This window comes from Argopecten irradians, chromosome 3 (assembly GCF_041381155.1).
Source record: "Argopecten irradians isolate NY chromosome 3, Ai_NY, whole genome shotgun sequence".
Classification (NCBI taxonomy): Eukaryota; Metazoa; Mollusca; class Bivalvia; order Pectinida; family Pectinidae; genus Argopecten; species Argopecten irradians.
This window is the reverse complement of record NC_091136.1, coordinates 7,800,489-7,820,622: the sequence shown is the minus strand read 5'-3', so window position 1 is coordinate 7,820,622 and position 20,134 is coordinate 7,800,489. Positions and strand designations below refer to the sequence as shown.

The 20,134-nt window shown below is 31.6% G+C and overlaps 1 protein-coding gene across 3 annotated transcripts in view; it reads right to left on the bottom strand.

Annotated features, from left to right (window-relative positions):
- LOC138317466 (hemicentin-2-like) overlaps positions 1–898 on the bottom strand; it is a 35,938-nt gene extending 35,040 nt beyond the window's left edge. For all 3 annotated transcript variants that reach the window (XM_069259148.1, XM_069259149.1, XM_069259150.1), the window contains exon 1: positions 695–898. In XM_069259148.1, the coding sequence (XP_069115249.1) occupies positions 695–833 (139 nt within the window). In that variant the 5' untranslated portion in view covers positions 834–898. The remainder of the gene's footprint in view (positions 1–694) is intronic.
- Between the last annotated feature and the right edge of the window lie 19,236 nt (positions 899–20,134).

Genomic DNA, 20,134 nt, shown 5'->3' with positions numbered 1-20,134 from the left:
TAAATCTAATTGTGTTGTCACTCAATTCTATTTTGGTGAATGTAAATATATCAATCAATCTTTGAAGTGTTTAGCTTTTCTTACGGTATGACAACTTCACTGGTCGCAGCACTTTCTAATTTATCAGTACAAATGTTCGTGGCGACAAAATTAGGATTCGTGTTTTTGGATGATCCCATTTGATCATATTTTCATTAAATTTTTTATTTATATCATATATGTCATAACTGAAAAGTGTATCTACAGTTATTCACATAAATGGCAAATTGTAAAGTTACCAGGACATTATGGCATCAATGCATGTTCATTGTATATTATTGTATTTATTATAGATGCAAAATCGCTAAATAAAGGAACCGTATATCCGGTTATTTTCGCAAAGATGGAATTTTCTCGATTTCGCGGGTCATCTATATGATCGCGATATTTGGATCATTAAAAAATAAGAACTGGTTGAATGATCTACACCCTTGAAACTGGTTGAATGATCTACACCCTTGAAACCAAATCGCGAATGTTCTATTCGTTAGAATTTCATTATCCTAGTTTATGATCTAAATCTTTCACTTTTTTAACCGTGAAAATAGTCGTCTTTATGGTTCACGTCTTTTTATTGCAGTATTCTACAGTTATATACTAGTATACTATTTATGCATGCATATATTTTATAATAAATGAATAAAACAAATATTACCTGACAAAGAGACGAGCATCATAAAACTGGTAGAAATGATTAGCCAAATCTCGCAGCGAAAGATGTTATAGTTCGGAAATGTGATATCGAACACTTTTCTGTTCATACCCATTGTAAATGTCGTTTGAAAATCAAACATCCATTGAAACTTCGTTTTGATAGTTCACATCCCGCACTAATTGTCCTCAGACTGTGATATAGTTGGTATGTAATACGATATATATATATATAGTATTTAATATGTACACTTCAAATTCGATTTGGTTTACGAGTATAGGGAAGGATAAAGTACCGGGACGTTTCCGGGAAGTCTGACTACGATATTTAAATTGTTATACAGTTGTGTACATGTATCACTGTGACATTGTTATACAATGAATGAGAAAAAGTATGAGTTATTTGTCAATTTGTGGTTTCAGATGATTATGTTTTTGTTTTGTAACTATACACTTGTGTTAATTTTTTCATAACTTAGTTGAATGTTTATTATAATAATTACCCCTCTTTTTGAACACAAAGCTTTCAACAATATTCAGATGAAAATGAAACTGTAATATACATCTATGGGTATTTGATCAAAACAAGGTCAAATGAATTATGTGTTCGGATAATACATTGTACCGTGTAGACACAAATACAGGCAAAATATGGATCACATAAATTTAAATATCAAGCATAGTCACATGTATGTCATACATGATCACATTTGAATGTCAAATATGGGTCACATGTATGTCAAATATGTGTCAAATATATGTCAAGTACGGGCCATATAACAGAACGCCACCCAAATTGGAACGCTAACCAAAACGGAACACATTTAAAATATGCGATTCCGAAAATTGACAATAACTGTCATGAAGAAGTTGAATAGAAACTATGATATTTTTTGTATACCAAATATGGGTCATATGCATTACAAGCATATATTGCATGAATGCCAATCGTTGCCACACATATATCTAACCGAATAAACGTCTGCACTGACCATCGGCAGGGATTTAGGGTATTTTCCTTTCAAAAATATTATCCGAAATGGATCTGTACATTTTTTTTATTTTGGGATAGCGTCCATAAAAATTCTGTCTTACATGGTTGCATAAGATTTGAGATAGAAATTACTTTGTTTAATCAAATCTCATAAGTTTACGTATTTTCAAATGTTTAGGTCTATTTCTATTAAAAAAAATATGAGATATTTACTCTATCTAATACTTTACCAAAACTATCTATATTTTATGAACATCATAAATCATACCTATTGTATGATTAGTGATTTACAGAGAACGCACCGAGATACTTTTCGTTTGCAATAATCTTTTCTGAATTGTATCTTCTATAAGTAAGAGTTGCCTCCCCTGTATTGATAGCAAACATCAAGTCGGTAAAGGTTTATATCTGAATCATGCACTAATGTGTATGTATTGTGTAAAAATGTTTCAAAACAGTTTTCAACATACATCTGTATTTGAATAATGCAATAATGTATAGATATACTGAGCAGTCCTAGTATCCAATAGTATTTAAACTTACATTTTTCGTGATTTTCATACTCCCGAATCAAGAAGAGGTTTTCATATGTAATTAAGCACTATGAGTCACCATCATTTTGATAATTACAATTGCTACAAGCATGGGTTTTATTTTTCTGCCGCACATCATTATATCTATACACATCTACAGTGCAGTGAAATGGATACGTGTATACGATGAAACCACATGCAGCCAAGTTGTGGTCAACATTTGATGTGTAAATAAGAAATTATTTGGTTGGTTGAAGGGATGTAAATATTGCTGTGTCTTCTTTACCCTTACTCTATCAATAATTTGATAATTTTGCTTAAAAAATTCCTTCATGTATTTGACACATGTTTTTATGTTATATTTTCTACAAGGTTATGATTCAATAAACATATTAATATATATGTATTGAATGTACGTCTTACTGATGGGTTTATGATAAATAATATATTTGACTGAGGTTTAATATTACTACCAAGCTAGTAAGTAAATTGAATTTTCAACTTTTTTTTGTTTGCGTTTTTCCTTTTTCTTATTTATTTCATCAATATTATTTTTTAGAGTTTCGAGCATCGCTGCAAGTAAACTGGGCACAAGAACGAGACACAGAACAAATTTCCAACACGCTATTTTGATGATTATAAAAAAAAAAATGTTAAGTATGATTCATATTCAAAATAAAGTTTAGATTCTATCTTTATTTTATAGAACTTACTAATATTGAATAAAGCCAATACTGGAACACGTATTCTGGTATTTGCACCATTTAGTGTATTGATACTTTAGAAACCAACAAACTATTGATGATGAAAAATAAATTAAAAAAAAAAAAAAAAAAAATATTATCATAACTTTAGTTACAAAAGAGTCCACTCGTGTTTCAATATGCTTTCTGTTAGTAGCTCATATATGTAGATTATTATCTTGCGCGCGGATAAACATCTTTACTTCACTTTTAAACTCAATTAAAGATAACACACGCAACAAAAATGACAAGAATGCTTAGCTATGCCTTCCTCATTGAGTCATTGCTTCTTGCACACTATGTTGTTGTAGTATTCGAACTTTGAGACGTTGTTAACCTGCTATCTGTCTATAAAGAAATCAAAGAGACCGCATTATCGTAATATATGTAAAGTTATATTCTTTCATTCAAGCAAATTAGCATACCAATAACGCAATGATGATAAGGTTGTACATTAAGTTGATACAACAAAGACAACAACTTTTGAAGTGGTCAGGTTACTGTAACAGAAAGGATGCATTTTTTGAATCCATGTTTAATCTTCAATATTATCTTAAAGTAAAACAAAATCAAATCCACCGATACATAGCCAAGAAGTTCTTACAAGTTGAAATCAATATCTAATTATATCTACTAAGGTTGGCAACAATTTTTAAGATAAAAACTGTCCACAATTAACAGGGAGAGAGTCATGTAGAAAATATAATTGTAATTTGATAAAGACTATCACCGTATACGCGCACTGAAAAACTTGAATACTGGAGACATTTTTGGTTATAAAAAGACGGCCTGTTTTGATCAAAGTGAATGCATGAAATGGGAACTATTGTTCATATGTTGAGTACGTGCTTGATAAAATTAATAACAGAGACTAAGAAGAAAGTAGTACATACAATTTGGATTTGCCATATGATAATGTTCGTTATATAGTGATAAGAGAGTTAATATAAGTTTACTATCAAGCACGTATTTCTGTGACTTTAATTTGACTTCAATACTATTATATCATAAGGCATTGTTCCGCAGTATTATGAAGGTGCAATCTGCCTAGTAATAATTTTTGACATGGAGGTAAACATCGATATTAAAACGTACTTACAAATGCGCTTTAATCTGTGTCTTTTATATATGCATCAAGTACAATATTTCTTATATTTTTCTAATGTTTGAGTGACGTGATCAGAAATCGATAAAGTGATACGATAATATTTGTTTTATTATGCATAATTGATATAAAAACAAAAGAAGGATTTACTATTTTTCTTTAGTTATAAACGTCACTTACACCATTACCGCCATTGAGAAGTTTGAGTTTCTATTTTGACTTCAAGATAAGAAATATTAAAAATAATTAATTGCATCCTGAAACAATCCCTGGCACCATATTCTGTATGGAATGTAGAACTGATTGCGCAAGCATCAAAAGCAAAATTATTCATTATCATATTTTTTGTGTTAATTAGTGACATATGTACACTATTGAACACCAATTATTGTTAACATGTTGCGTATCGGCGGTGGAGCATCTTTAATGTATGCTTACATACTAAAATGATCACTGCTGATATTTCCCATAACAATAGTTAACCAGAAATCTTACATTAAATGTCAGAAGGTAGATTGTGATATTTGTTTTATTCATTTCACAAACAAAAATGAAATGATCTAATGAAAACTGGTTTTCTCAATCAGTTTCGGACTCCAAGCCAGTGCTATGGCAGAATGACATTTTATATATAAAAGCGTATTGACGAATTCTATGTGTGGCAGTCCACAGTTAATTCTGCAAACAAGTCAACGTGCTTTATCAACAATACTTAATCGTGGGACAGAGCCGACTGTTCAATTTGGAGTATAAAAACATATGTTGCCCTAGCTACATCAAGATACGAAAATGTTGTGTTTTAAAGAGATAAATCGTGTTTGTTTCTATGGAATGTTAATTAAAACACCTAAGGATGTTTTTGTCCTTGGGATCGTCTCTGAATATGGGTTATTCTGTATCATTTAAAGTACTTATTTTGTTTAAACAACATAAACATGTCTTCTTGTTCATATCTTCGGACTGAGGAAATTATTTTGGCACAATACGAGTTTTTCGCAAACGCATCTTTCAATAATACGCGTTGCATAAAGCATGGACAAAACCGGAATAAGCGCAACAGTATGTTAAAAGCATGCGAAACATATAAGACGTCAAAAATCATCGCTAGAATATGTACGTTTAGAAATCATTGATAAACCGATATGGATAAATGAATGAAGAATTTTGATTGACAAAATATATATGTTTTACTTACATTAAGGTCTTGATAACATTTCTAAATAAAAACTATATTTGATCTTAAAACAGACCAAAAGAATTACAGAAACATATGCTTCTACGTTAATCATTTGTAATAATCTATCTCGCCGTTTTGCATAAACGTATGTTGCCAACAGTTTTAACATCTAGTGTCATGTAAAGACTTGCCAGGTTCACAAAATTACTTCAACAGAACCTATCGGCCCGTGACTACACACGTACTAGGTGACCACATTAAACCTACGGGTTTGTTTGAAGACTAATTAGCTGATTAATATATACCATTGTAATGCATAATCATTCATGTGGAATTGTTAACGTCATAATTTCTATTCCTACTCATCAAGGGACATCACTCCGTGTGGTTACTGGTCTGAGGTGTTGGGATTGTTTTGACGTCACCGCTTACATGAAATCACTCACGCACAATGAAAAAATATCACGATTCGACCACTGCAAATGTATTCTTTATTTGTACTGTTAATTAGTATTAAATTCTGCTAATATATAGTTTCTGATTCTTTCAAAATGCTACATACTCTTATCACTTTGGATGACGCGCTATCACATGAACCTACGAGTACATTTTGTATTTATTTAATTATGTTTGATTATTTTATCCATTATGTTGTTAAAAGGTCATTTATTAATGACATTACTCTCTAAAGAGTTTAATTTGAAAATATACTTCAGTTTTAGATAATGACAAATTATAACTTTTTTTGCTAAAATGAATATTGTAGTAACAAACGTTGATATACGAAAAATACTTATTTTATATCAAATTATTCAATAACCATTATCGCGTTTCTGCGTAAACGATGAATTTAAATATTTTTGCAGAGGCGCTATTTTTGCCTATATTTGACAATTGCATTTATCTATATATCGATAAACCTATTACATATATGAAACTACTATGTACATTTATATAAAGGAGAATATAAGATACATCGCGATTTATCACATATCCCGATCGATATCCAGTGCGCTCGGCCATTTAATATTTTTGCATATGACTTTTGATTGGGTGCAAATTTATCTTTACGTCACAGTTAACCATGACGTAATGTCAGGATTTCAGGTAAACGGGACAAAATGGCGGCCTACGCACGATTTTTACCATACGATTTCACGCTAATAGTATTCGTAATGTAGGTCTTTGTATTTATATGTTATATCAAAATTGTGTTCATTCCAAATGAGATTTTATCAAAGTTTTGAAATTCAAGATTTTATATATAACTGACACATAAAATTATTCATATTTATTATTTTTCATTTTCGTGATATATTATTTTTTTAATAAATGTATATTAATGTCTGGCTATATATTATTAGAATATCATCATAATTTGATAAAAAGGTAGTAGCAAATGACAATATACATTTATATATAACAGTATAATTATTTGTATATGTGCTGTTAATGCCATAAGGATATGGCGTGTATAGGCATGTTGCATATGTTGCCCACTCGCCATTGTCTTAACACTTAAAAATAAATATTCTGAAATGAAAAAAAAGAAAATCATTTATTGTTAAATGGAGCGTTGATAAGAGAATAACTATTGCACTATTATTCCGACGCACATATCATGCATCAAGAGGTATGTTTTTGACCGGTCAGTTAAAGCGCCTAAACTAGCATCTCGTGTGATTCACCTATGGGGTATAACCACTATATGGCACTGTAATCGAGAGGCAATGTCTCATTTCAGGTCATCGTTTCGTATTTCTTTTCAATTTCAATTGCATACCGTTGTGTAACAGTGTATTCAGTTAAAAAAAAAACACTTTTCTCAATCGCCAATCTAATGCCACGCCGTCAAACATTTAATCAATTTTTATTTTAAAATATGTGTCATTACCCTTACTTGTTAAAACACCCTTTAGCTATGAATTCTTAGCGGACATTAACCGATCAAATGGTATTATTAAAGCAAATCGGAGCTTTCAGTCATATTGTCCTGCAACAACAATGTAAACAAGATGGCGGTGTGGTCTCGATACAGATACGCCACTCCTAAATCAATTATAATACTATGGAGATTGGGCTGAGTGGGTCACCTCCATTTTTCTTTCTGATTTCGGACATGTCACATAGGTTGTAACAGTTTGTTTAGTGTTTTTAAACTTTAATCCCGGTGAACCATGACACCCGTTGCCCTATATCCAATGTACAGATGTATTTGAGCACGGTAAGGACATATAAACATCCTATAGGTTAAAAGGCTGAGCTTAAAACTTGATCTCATGTATCTCAAAACTTGAAAAAACAAACTGTTGGTACTTTCTATTGACCTTAGCATAAAAGAACCCCTAGGCTTATTGATATTATTTATATTTTCCCCTTTTAATACGCGTTTGGGGTTATTGTCATCATCGTCGTACATGTACAGACTGTAATATACACACTTGTACTTGGTCTATTGTTGACGATAAAGTAGATGAAATTAGATAATTAGATAAAATATTATCAACCTGCAATATTACATGGTTTTTCCAGAAGACATTTTCTACTTCAACCGTAATTCTATTTATTTTGTTTTTGCACTTAATTTTAGCATTTTATCCAAACTGCTGTATTTTTATTGTTTTTTATACGTTATCAAACGGTTATTTTGAAGTTGGCATATCTAAACAATGTCATCTTAGATTAATTGCTGCATGAGAAGATCACTTATTGTTTACAAATATAAAAACATGTATGTTTACAAATCGTATGACACAAGTTCACGTTCTTAATCCTGCATATAAACATGTGTAATAACCAACGATGCATACTTCCGCAAAATTGCGGAATTCAGTAGTAATGTTTTACGATATCTGTATGTTTAGCCAATTAAAATGGCCGTCCCTGGTTATCCCGAGTCTGCTCTTCTAGTCAGTTACAGCGCACTGTATAAGTAACAATTATAAACGAATTTACACATTATCGTACGATAAGTTGTTAATGAATTACAGTATTTAGGAAAAGGATAAAAACAACTCCAGGAAATGAATAAACAGGGACTTAATGGGGTTTTTTTCTGTAAACTTTTTTTCTTTTTAATTACAATTTTATTTTGTAAACCTTTACGACAAACGTCCTACTATTAGACTCTGTGTATCCTATCTGAAACACTAATGGGTGTTAACTGGGCGTAACCGTAACGTATCGTAGAATTAATATATACATTCATTGTTCTTTTCTGTTCTATTATTGGCGTACGTATTGTAATTCATTGTCCATCCCCTCGCTTAAAATCCAAAATAATCCGGAGAAATATGTACAAATTGTAAGTGCATACTTTGTATATGTAGACAGAAGTGTGTGTTGGTACTGTAAAATTATCATGATAATAACTACATAAGGAAAAAGGTTATTTATAAGCATTGATAAAGTAATAGATATGTGTAAGCAACATATTACATTTAAGGCATTTGAAATGTTTAGGAAAATACAAAATTATGGGAAATGTTTAAATAAAAAAAAATATGTTGACGCATTATGTATACATTTGATAATGATATTGATAATTGCTTCTTGTGTTGGACATTACGAAAAAATATCATATGATCTATCAAAACAAAATATGAGTAAGATAGGTCGGATGTGCATAATACAAATATATTGCATGAATGAACAATCACCTAAATACATGAAAAAAACTCGAATGAAATTTGTTAGTTTGTTTATTTCTTTAACACATGTTTAATACAGAACAAAAGTTTATTATAAAACTCAATTTTAGGAACAAAATAGAATAAAAACAACTTTTTCAAAACAAAACAAAGAAACAAAACAGAAATAACACAAATAATGTATGAACTGTAAACAAATTTTAGAGAAAAAAAACCGGAAACCAAACATTATTTGTTTTCGTGCACATTTTTACAGTATATTAGTGTTCTCTATTATTGCTCCATCGATGCAATAGCTGAATTGATGATATAACAGTGCAACAGTTACGCTATTATTGTAATGCTATTCCGTGAGGAAAACTGACCCCGATCTAGTTTTATCCAACATTAGCTAAGTCATGGTAAACAAAACACACCCCATCTGTATGTGTACAAACATCTATTCGTTTACTGTAAAGGAATTGGGTGTGTGTGAGTGCATTTGTAATTACGGGGTGAAATAAATTTGGAACCAACATTTTGAGAAAACTACTCATCTATGATTCGTAAAAACAAAAACAAAACCAACATGCAAACTATAGCTACCGCGCTTCTTAATATTTTGTTTCTCCGTATACACGTTACATGCTGAAATAATTATCCTTAGCCTGTTTTATATTAACTTGTCCAAACTTCACGTATGTTCCCTTCTTTTGAGTAAATTCCCCATGAAAAAAAAACAAAACATAACAGACTTCTGAAGTGAAGGAAAAAACTCTAAGGTTTCGTATCATCATTTAGAATATGCAATGATTTCCTATGGAGAATTGTTTTAAGTTAAGGAGTGTTCGTGGAACTAGGCCATTAATGAATATACGATCTACTACATGCCACTGTTCTACATATATTTATTAGTGTTGCGTTTTCATTGATAACTATTGATAGCTAATGATATAGCTACATGTATAAACCATTTGATCAATGAAAACACTTTTGAACCACTTCCATTTTACCAAGTGGAAGCTTTGTATCTCATTTTGTTATTAAAAATTGAGATGGATTACAGCAATCCTCCGGGACCAAATATTTCACTGTCATTTATTATATCCTTTGTTACATTCATTTTATCATTCGTTGTGGTCCAAATCGATATTTTTGTGTTGTTTTTGTTTTCGTTTTTATTTTTTTTTTCGTTCGAAAAAAGCCAACAAAGACATTTAAACATATTAATGCAAATTCGGATCAAAAATAGTTTGGTATCAAAACAATAAACAAGTCAAAATCTGGTACAGTGTACAACGTATATACCACAAGTCATTTAGTGTACATGTGTATATATATATATATTTGATGTAAAATGTACCGTTTTTCCATTGTTGATGAAGCGTATTTACGTCGAATGAATGCCTACTGTTAAATAATCACGTGATTGCATAAGGCTATCCCTTTGCAGAAGACTTTGGTCCAATCATTCTATCCTGTTCTTATTGCTGACCCGTAGTCCACAACATACATTGTATCACGATTTAAAAGCTAGATACTGTTATATCGATTGTCTTTCCAATTCAGTTTTTTAGAATTTACCTAATCAATATTATTTGAAAAAGTTTATTGTGATTTACAGTCAATATGTCGAGTTTCGATAGTTTTGTTAATATGTAAATTGTGTTTGTTTGTTTATAAAGCAGACATTTCACATATATCTAGGCATGATATACACATGACATTTCCTAACAAACATTTAGTGTGTGGTGAGTATGGTGAGGATAGCGCTGTAATTGTACCTTGTATGTACAGTCACTGCATGGCAGTAACTGAATACTATATAGTTCTAATAGTTTTGACAACATATAAAAACGTTCAAAAAGTAGCCATCTTCTAGCTACATTATACATTTATCATTACAATTATACATTCTACACTATTCTATCAATCATTATCTTACGCGAAATATCTCTACCACTGACGCTTACATTAAGCCCGTACTACAATAATCATTATGTCTTTTCGTACTAACCGTGTTATGACCTTGCACTAAGTATATGTACCAGTTATGTTCACGTTTGCTCCTTATTACAACGGTCATTATGTCTTTTCGTAGTAAGCGTGTTACGACCTTCCTATTTCTATATTGTGTACGATCTACGTTACCATTCCATAACGGCCGTTATCCAGCAATCTTTCTTTACGTTGTCACCTATTCTAATAGTGCATTTCATTAATTTGATAGCTACTCCAAACATGTTCTTGTTAATCTGCTTTATCTTTACTGATCTTTAATTGTTTTGGTACACACCAATGATTACGATATCTATAGAAGAACAACACATTTTAGCTGATCTTTGTCATAAAGAAAGAAGATAAAATGTATATCGGGGTTGTGTAATTTAGTGGAAAGAGAAATCGCATTGCACGTTAAATTACAATACATATATCGATTAAAAAGATGATTTCAAATATCAGACAACTATGAAGATTTACAGGACAAGGCTATAACCATTACGTTTCAACTAATTCCACAAGAAATTATTAGTATTTTTAGATTTTATCGTATATCACATAAAACGCTTGTTATCAATCAAACTACCCAAGTAACTCACACATAATCCAAATGTTTTAAAGTCGTCGACGAATCGTCATGAGGTGTAATTAAGGAATTGATACTCTGATTAAACACAGATTGCGAGACTGACGTTGTGCCACAACATTTGTTATCCAAAGCCTACAATACCGCTACCTTTACAGAGAAGTCAGTCGCTGAAACCACAGTGGCACAATTAGTATCACCAAGGTCTCTAGTGATATTACCACAAAATATCGTTTTATTGAACTTGATACAGGACTTTATATCGCACTACTAAATTTCTATTGTCGGGTCGTTTTAAGGCGCCCGTTTCGCAGTCGTCTTGATGTAAACGGGGATGAGATGGCGCGCGACGGTCGCGCGCTAACAATAGGGAAAGACATGGGCTTGGTGATAGACTTGACACTCGTCTCGTCTAGTAGTACGGTTCTCGTTTAAAACCACCCCCACGTTATATTAGATTTACACAATTCGTTTAATACATCAAAGATGTTATATTTTTAATTTTGGTATTGGATATCAAAAGGATTATTTGAGAAATGGTTACTGGGGTGATTTCTACACAATGTGTATCTCTCTTCTCGTCGTATTTCAGGATTATATCATTGAGGCGTAGTATATCAAAGAGGGGTGTATCACAAGATATAAATAAGGTATTTCAGTATTCAGTATTTTGTTAGTAAATATTTCGGCCTTAATTCGTGCCTGAATGACAGTCTTGTTTAACATAGTTAACGGATAGAGTTTGGCATATAACAACGCCTCTATGTCAATTGCCATTTGTACATAGTGATATCCTTGTACCTTATTCCCGTTATGGTTCAGTGCTTGTAAATTATTGACAAACAAAATCATAGAAAATATTCCGTAACGCCTATTACAATAAACAATAATAAAACTAAGAAGAATGACATATGCATTATACTATTTAAGCAAAAAACAAAAACCAAAACAAAACATATCTTTGTTTATGGTTCTACAAAGAATAAAGTACCATACATATCACTGAATGCTATGGTGTATTTGAATGCATGCAGGTGGAATTCCTTTCAATTTTTACGATGCTGATTTTTTTTCGAATTGGTTTATAACACTGCTGAACAAAAATTCTATATATTGAGATATTACTTCTTATTCTTATGAGAAAAGCTATGTTTTGTAACAAATGAATATGTTTGTTTTTCATACGATGAATATGTTATTACCAATGCTCTCATTTGTAAATAATCGTAAAACATTAAATGTCAATCATGATATTAAGCCATGTCATCGGTTGTCCAGGTACAGTTATGTCTAAATGCTTCCTTGCACTACTAGTGTACCTATATTTGACTCATAACCATTATGATGCGATATTGAGTTGTGTGCATACCATGCTAGTATCTCTATCAACTGATACATGAGCTTTACTTGGGTAGACCACACAGACAATGACGATGCACTTTATTTGTACGAGTTAAACAATGGGAGAAAAAGCCTATTGTTATCCTAAGTATTCAGACATAGCATTTTACCACACCTGTGTATAAATGGCGTTTTTGTATCGTTATACATTCAGATATACACACACACACAATTATATATATATATATATATAGTCGTCATAGTGCAATGTTGATGACAACTTGTTTTATAATATATGGATTCGTATCTTTTTACATACATGTATCATGTATATATTCGATTTTTATTTTTTTGCTATATTTCATCCTTGATAATGTTTTTATAAAGACGCTATATAAAAAAAAGTTTAAACAATTCCCATGTGATTGCTCCCAGTTGTAATGACATTGCTTTTTCATTGTTATGCAAATAAGAATACGGGTGAATCCATACACATTTATGCACCATCATATCACACTGCCGCCCACCGTGTGCGTCTAAAGGTCATTCAGTATTATATAAAACTTAAACTACCTCAGAATACGGAAAGCGATGTAGTGATAGTTGAGGTGACAATCAACCGTTGTTTTTTCATTTGGGTTCTCTTGTGCTAGCCATAAGCCTCAATAAGACGATTACTTAGGCCACTATCTACTCTCTCACCATGATGCCAATTATAACTGTAACATATGTAAAAAAAAATAATTGCATATGAAAATTTTTAAAAACATAATGTTAGATCAGTAAATGTAATACGGTGTATAGTATTTGGATATTACACGATGTATATCACAAAAAAGTGATTGGATTTGTTAATATATTAACTATAGAGCGGTAATTACCGCATACATAACATTATTCAAAGTAGAGTCTCGTGTTAAAACTTCAAATTTACATAGTATTACGTGTAAATGATCGCTAATACGTGGAAGTTCTTCTTCATAATTGATATTGTATACTTTATACATAATTCTACAGAGTATCGCCACGAATAGCAAGTATTACGCATTATTATGATAAGAATAACTTATCAAAACCTATATTTGCCTTCATGTATAGTTAGTAGAAACTATTCTAAAGTATACTGTTCTAAAAAATTGATCTCTGTGGTCAACCTTTCTGTGACAAACATTTTTTTGAAATATAGATTTTTTAAGGTTTTAATACCACAATTGAAAAAAAAATAATAAAAATGATTGGAGAATGGTGTACTTTATTTTGAAATATTGTTAACCAGGGAATAATTTTACAGGAATTTAATCAGAAACAAGACATACGAATCTCCACAGTGTTTAGAGGCACACATTTTTAAATTGGCCGTTAAATTGGTCCTTTATTAAATTTCTTTTAAAATCTTTAAAGTCCGACAAAAGATATACATGTATATCACTCCTGGGAACTTTCTGAAACATATTGGCAAAGGTTTTTTTTTTTTTACTTTTTTTTTTTTTTTATTTTTTCTTCTTACTTCTTTTCAATGATGAAACGCGATGTCGACACAGAGAATATCTTTCAACTATACTGAATTGATATCAATATGTATGTATATTGCATATTGATTTTGCTCTCTTTCCTGTTTTACTCAGAAAGAAGAAAATGTCAAATTAGCGCATGTCCAACAGGGTATTTCTGTGAATTAATATATTGTCGTAATGTAAGTAGATCTAAAGGTAAGTGTACGTTTTCTGTTATTGCTTGGTGATACAATGAAATAATCCGACACGATTCTTTGTTGTCCATCACATGATTACACACCGTATAAAGACCTTTAACTAGGAGTAAAAACCATACATGTAGGTCTCTGACCCCATCATGCTGTGAAATCTACTCAATCCAGAACTGTATGACGTCTAATATCTATTATTGTGTTCCAGAAACAGGATCTGTCCGTTTCAACGTTCGGGGCTGCTTGACTAAGGTGTCTCAAATACAGGAGTCTTTTTGTCCCTTGAAATCAAAGTTCTAGAGCAATGCAAAACTACCGCCACTATACGAATCATATGATTTATGCATGCTCCACATAAAACTCGACACAAATGTGTGAATTGAAAATGGCCATCTTATAAAGATGATAACATCTTATATAAGATGACGGTTTATTAAAAGTAAACTATGTTATATGTGTAAAAATCACATGAAAGTTATCAATTAATACATACAAAATAATGGATTGGTCATAACATCATAATAATTAGTACTCCATATTCAATTAACACATACATTGTAACTGGAGACTCTAAAAATGCATTCCAATAAACATAGCTGTTCTCTTTCAAATAGAGAAAAATAAAGATAAAAATTAAAATTTTACAAATTATTACAAAATATTTTCCTATTGTGGGGATTCGTCAGAATTTAGCCACAATGATCTGACAATTTGCACTTGCAAAAGAGTAAGCATATCACTGCCAAATGAGCTCTTAATATCGCGAAATATAGACGATCTTTACAAGGAATATCATGATAATACAATGATACGCGTTGGCTTTTATAAGCTTGTTGATTTTTCAAATCATTTTTACGGCGTGTTTTCGGTGTCTGTTTGTCCTTTAGTCCGTCCAGTAACATATGTATAGGTCTGTTCCATAAACAAGCGTGTGTTTGTTTGTTTGTTTGTTTGATTTATTAACGTCTTCAACTATGGTCAAGCGTGCTTTCAATCTTAATTTCTCAGAATACTTATGGTTTAAGACCTCTTTGGCCTCAAAGTCCATTGATTTGTAGAGTAGATTTTCATAATATCAGTTAGTATACTGAAAGTATTTATAATATTTTAGAGTCCATCTCATTTGAAAACCTCTTTGCAGGATAAGCTACTATGGTGGCCATCCGAAATATGCTAACATTTAGCAAATTTGAGAATAAATTGTCATTGTTTGTCTATGTTTTATAGTTGTTGTCTCATAAACGATATAGCGCAATCTTGAACGAATTTGATAATAGAATATGTAGGTACTTCAGAACTTCGTTTAAATAAATACAAAGTTTGTTAAAGGATGCGTTCTTTGGTATCAGGAAGGGAACCATACTGCCAAAATTGACAAATATGTACTTGTGTAAGATGATAACCTTGCAAAAGCAGTCTCAAAGAAAAACAAAAAGCATATCTATTGTATCCAGGATGTACATTAGACATTTACAATTCAACAAATTAGTCACTAAATGACATGCTTTATTTGATGGATTTGGGGCCACAACGACACAAATCACTTTAATAATCATTTGATAAAACTTTTCGGAAGACCGGGGACATCGATATCACTGGCATTTGACAAAGGAATTGAATATAAAAGCGGATAGTGACATTTATTACCTAAAAATTAGAATAAAATGTTTATTTGTATTTTCATTTTTTGGAAATATCCACCAACATATTACTGAATTCAAAATGACATTTAAGTGAATTAATCGTACTGTAGTTTATGTAATTATGTACTTGATCTCAAGTAACTTGATAAACATATTGAATATCGATCTTATCTATAAAGACACCGTGCCAAAATAAACTGAATTCACGCCTCATTATGTGGACTTTAATATGATAACTAAAATGTTACTATTTATATATCAAACAGCACCAAATATATAAACATTAAAGCGAGTTCTAACGGCCTCTATAGGGAATCTACGTCACTTGTTTAATTCAACAATAATGTATGAATAGCACCAATATGACAGGCACTTATCATAGGTTATGTATGTCTATTTAAAAGGCTCTAATAACTGTTGTGTATTGGTTTAGGGATATTTATTTATAAAATATTGACTATGGAGAAAACCTCGGCTTACTTCCTTAACAAGACCTAGTTTTTACCTGTCGGGACAGCCTAATGATCTGCGGATGTGTGCCTTTGAATACGGTATTATGTCTTAACCTTGTCCATGTGCCACGCCCTAACCCGTCTTAGCCTCATATCTTTCGCGTCATTGTTTTGAGAAAAAAACCCAGGTGCACTAGTACTTATTACTGAAAGCCTTGTTAGGCTAACATCAATAGTGATGCAGTTTACCACGAGTTTGTAAAATCACTGTTCATACTTGATAAACAAGTTACATTAAAATTAACAGACTCTTCTAAAGGACTGTGTATCAAAGCTTCATACAGGTTTATTATATTTTCTATACATTTATTAAATTAAAGACAAAAAATCATTCGATATTAATAAAGCTAATGTCTTTGTTTAGAGTAGTACATATATCTTCTAATGTACCGGAAAACCATAGACTAAGGATCAAATTGATTTCAATATAATTAAAACTATTGTCGTTCTTTTTTTATAAATCTTCGTTCAAATCAGCATACGTTGTAAAGGTAAGGCTTAGTGTCTATTAATCATGTTTGAACATTGTTCTGAGATTGATGTGTTGATGTGGTTTTATTGAATCACAAGGGCATCACATTAAAGTGTTTCGATAAGTTTAAAGATATCATTTAAAGTGATGGCGATCATTTTAATCAACAGGTTTAAAATAATTATCCGGAATTAAATTTTCAACAAAATCGAAATTATGTCCTTTATTCTTTGCACCATCTTGTTTTTGGAAAAAAAATCACTGCAGCGAAAAAGTGCCAAGACATTGTAAAAGTAGACCCTTTAAACGGCGAAATCAAGAAACCGTGAAAAAGTACTCATGCATAAACATTGAAATTAAATCGTAACGAACATGCGTTGTTTTACCGTATTCAGAAAAGAAGTGTTTCTTACTATGTGTCTTCAAAATATGCTCCAATACGATAAAACAAAATTAAGATTAATACAAAAGAACTTGATTCAGAAACAAGCGTGTACATAGAACATAATGTTGTTTATATGCTACATATGTATATACAGAAAAAACTCAAAATCGGCTAGAAACTTATTTTTATTTCATAAAATGTGTCTACACAATGTTTTATTATGATTTCGACTCGAAAACCGGGAGATTTTCCATATTCCGGACATCACTATATCCTTTGGACGGCCGTAACGTATTTATGCGTAATTATTCATTTGCCCCATTTCATGCACCCTTCTGGAGCCCCACTGAGACCGTTGAAAACTAAATACTAGTTTTTTGAAAAGGAGATGTTCATCCCTATATAGCATGACAATATTGATGCGGTCATTGCATTAGTGACGTCACAAATCACCTTTGAACATGCCCAAATAAGTCAAAAATTGAGGTCTGAAATCCGGATTTTAGTGTGTGCCCGGAAACCTGTCGTTGTGAGCTTAATTATCAAGATACAGACAGGCAGATGATCTTAAACGATAGAAGAGATATCAAAGTAATAGAAAATAGAGAGAAAGGGAAAAGGAAGGGGAAAATAGCACCGATTTCCAAAAAAAAAAAAAAAAACAAGTCCCACGCGCAGGTTTCTGCCTCCCATGACCCGTGCGTGGTGACCTTTAGGGGACTTCCGGTGACTGTTTTTGCTTGTTTGTTGTGTGTACTGTTTGTTATCATCGTGAAAATGGCATCAAACCGAAATCTAGATGCAAACTGCTTTCATAGATGGCATTTGTAATAACCTACTATCAAAATTGAGTCAAGTTCGAATCCTGCGGGCCGTCGAAAGGATATGCGTGAATAAAATAAAATTGTCACAGCTGTTTTAATTGCCAAATTGTATATATTAAGACCGATAATCCGTAGTCTTGTTGTGCTATAACAATCATATTAATGTATCTCTTTTGATCAGAACAAGTCTTATCCTTCATGATATTTAGTTGAATGTTCTCGAAAAAAAAAGAGAAATTTGATTTAAGTAGAACGCAGACTTATTTTATGTTGATTGTTTTGTATTAGAAATTTACAACACATGGTACATAAATCATTAGTTTACATCATATGTTACTGCAATGATACCTGTAAGCACTGAGATACGTCTTATCGGCAAATCAATAGCTGTGAATAAGGTTTCAGGTTTACACGTAAAGTGTTCATAGGTTAGCTGCGAGTTTATCTGTTCCGTCATAAACTTCATAAAACACTGTCAGGTTAATCGCAAGGTCTACCTTTCACAAATATCTCAAAGAAATGACAATTTCACATGGAGCAATTACGTAACACCTCCGTCGAAATCAAACACTTGAGATAGAGCCATTTGACAGTATGACGTACATGATACCAAGTTTTATCAATGAATATACGAACTATGTGTATCGTCCATCATCCAAGTATTGTCTTCGCATGACTATTAAGGTTTTCCTCCTGGAATAACCTAATATACAAGGAACAAAACTGCTGTATATACCGTTTTCTGGTTTCCAAATATTGTATGACCTTGGAAAGAGTAATTTCGCAAAACGTGTTCACAACAAGTAGTGACGTATCATTGTTTTGGTAAAAAGTAAAAATAAAAAGAATAAAGAAAAGAAAAAAAAACCATTTATACAGCCCTTTCCGTTATTATTCCGTTCATCCCGTCTTCCAATTTCTCATTCATCTGGTTTTTTACTACATCTTGCTATATACCTGTAATGTCCCCGCAATAAACACTAAGCAGTACCTCCCGTGGTCTATCGCCATGAAAGATAGTACAGCTTAGATAACTATCCAAATAAAATGTGGAATAATGAATTTATTCTAAAATTAAATGTGGTACCAAATGAGCGTATGAATTCGACGTTGTTACTTTAGTGTTGCTATAATATATACAAGATGATTCATAAAGACATATCTAGATTGATATATAATTGTCTTTTTACAGCGAAGATTCTTCTCACGAGAGAAGTCATCGATTCCATTCACGTTCTGTGAAATATCGAAAATGAAACCGAGTATTATTATCACAATACATATTCTATTTTAATGTGTAATAAAATCAATAAACATAAATGGTTGGTACGCTAGTTATATGATTTATCTGAGATCATAAACGTGTTCTGATGCTTACAGATGCTAACTAAATTTAGTATAAAGAAGTCAAGTAATTATGATATGATTTTTTTTCTAATAACCTTTAGATTTTAGAAACCAATTCCAGTTGTTGAAAAATGAAACTAAAATAATCACAGTATGTACAATTTATAGGTTTCTGTGTCAGTAAATATCAACATCATTGATGTGCTTTTACGTGTCAATTGAATGTTAGTTTCAGTTTTAAATACATTTGTAAATCAGGAATGAATATGCATGTCGTTAAAACGTAATCTAGTCATGCTTTTCAGACATAAACGAGATATAAACAAATGTTCTTTATTTTTAAATCGTTCTCGTGAGGTTCTGGTATATATAAATACTTTTCTGCTATATCTTGATTTTGAGTCAGCCAAATACCTGAGTTTACTTTCGGTTTCAAGCGACTATATA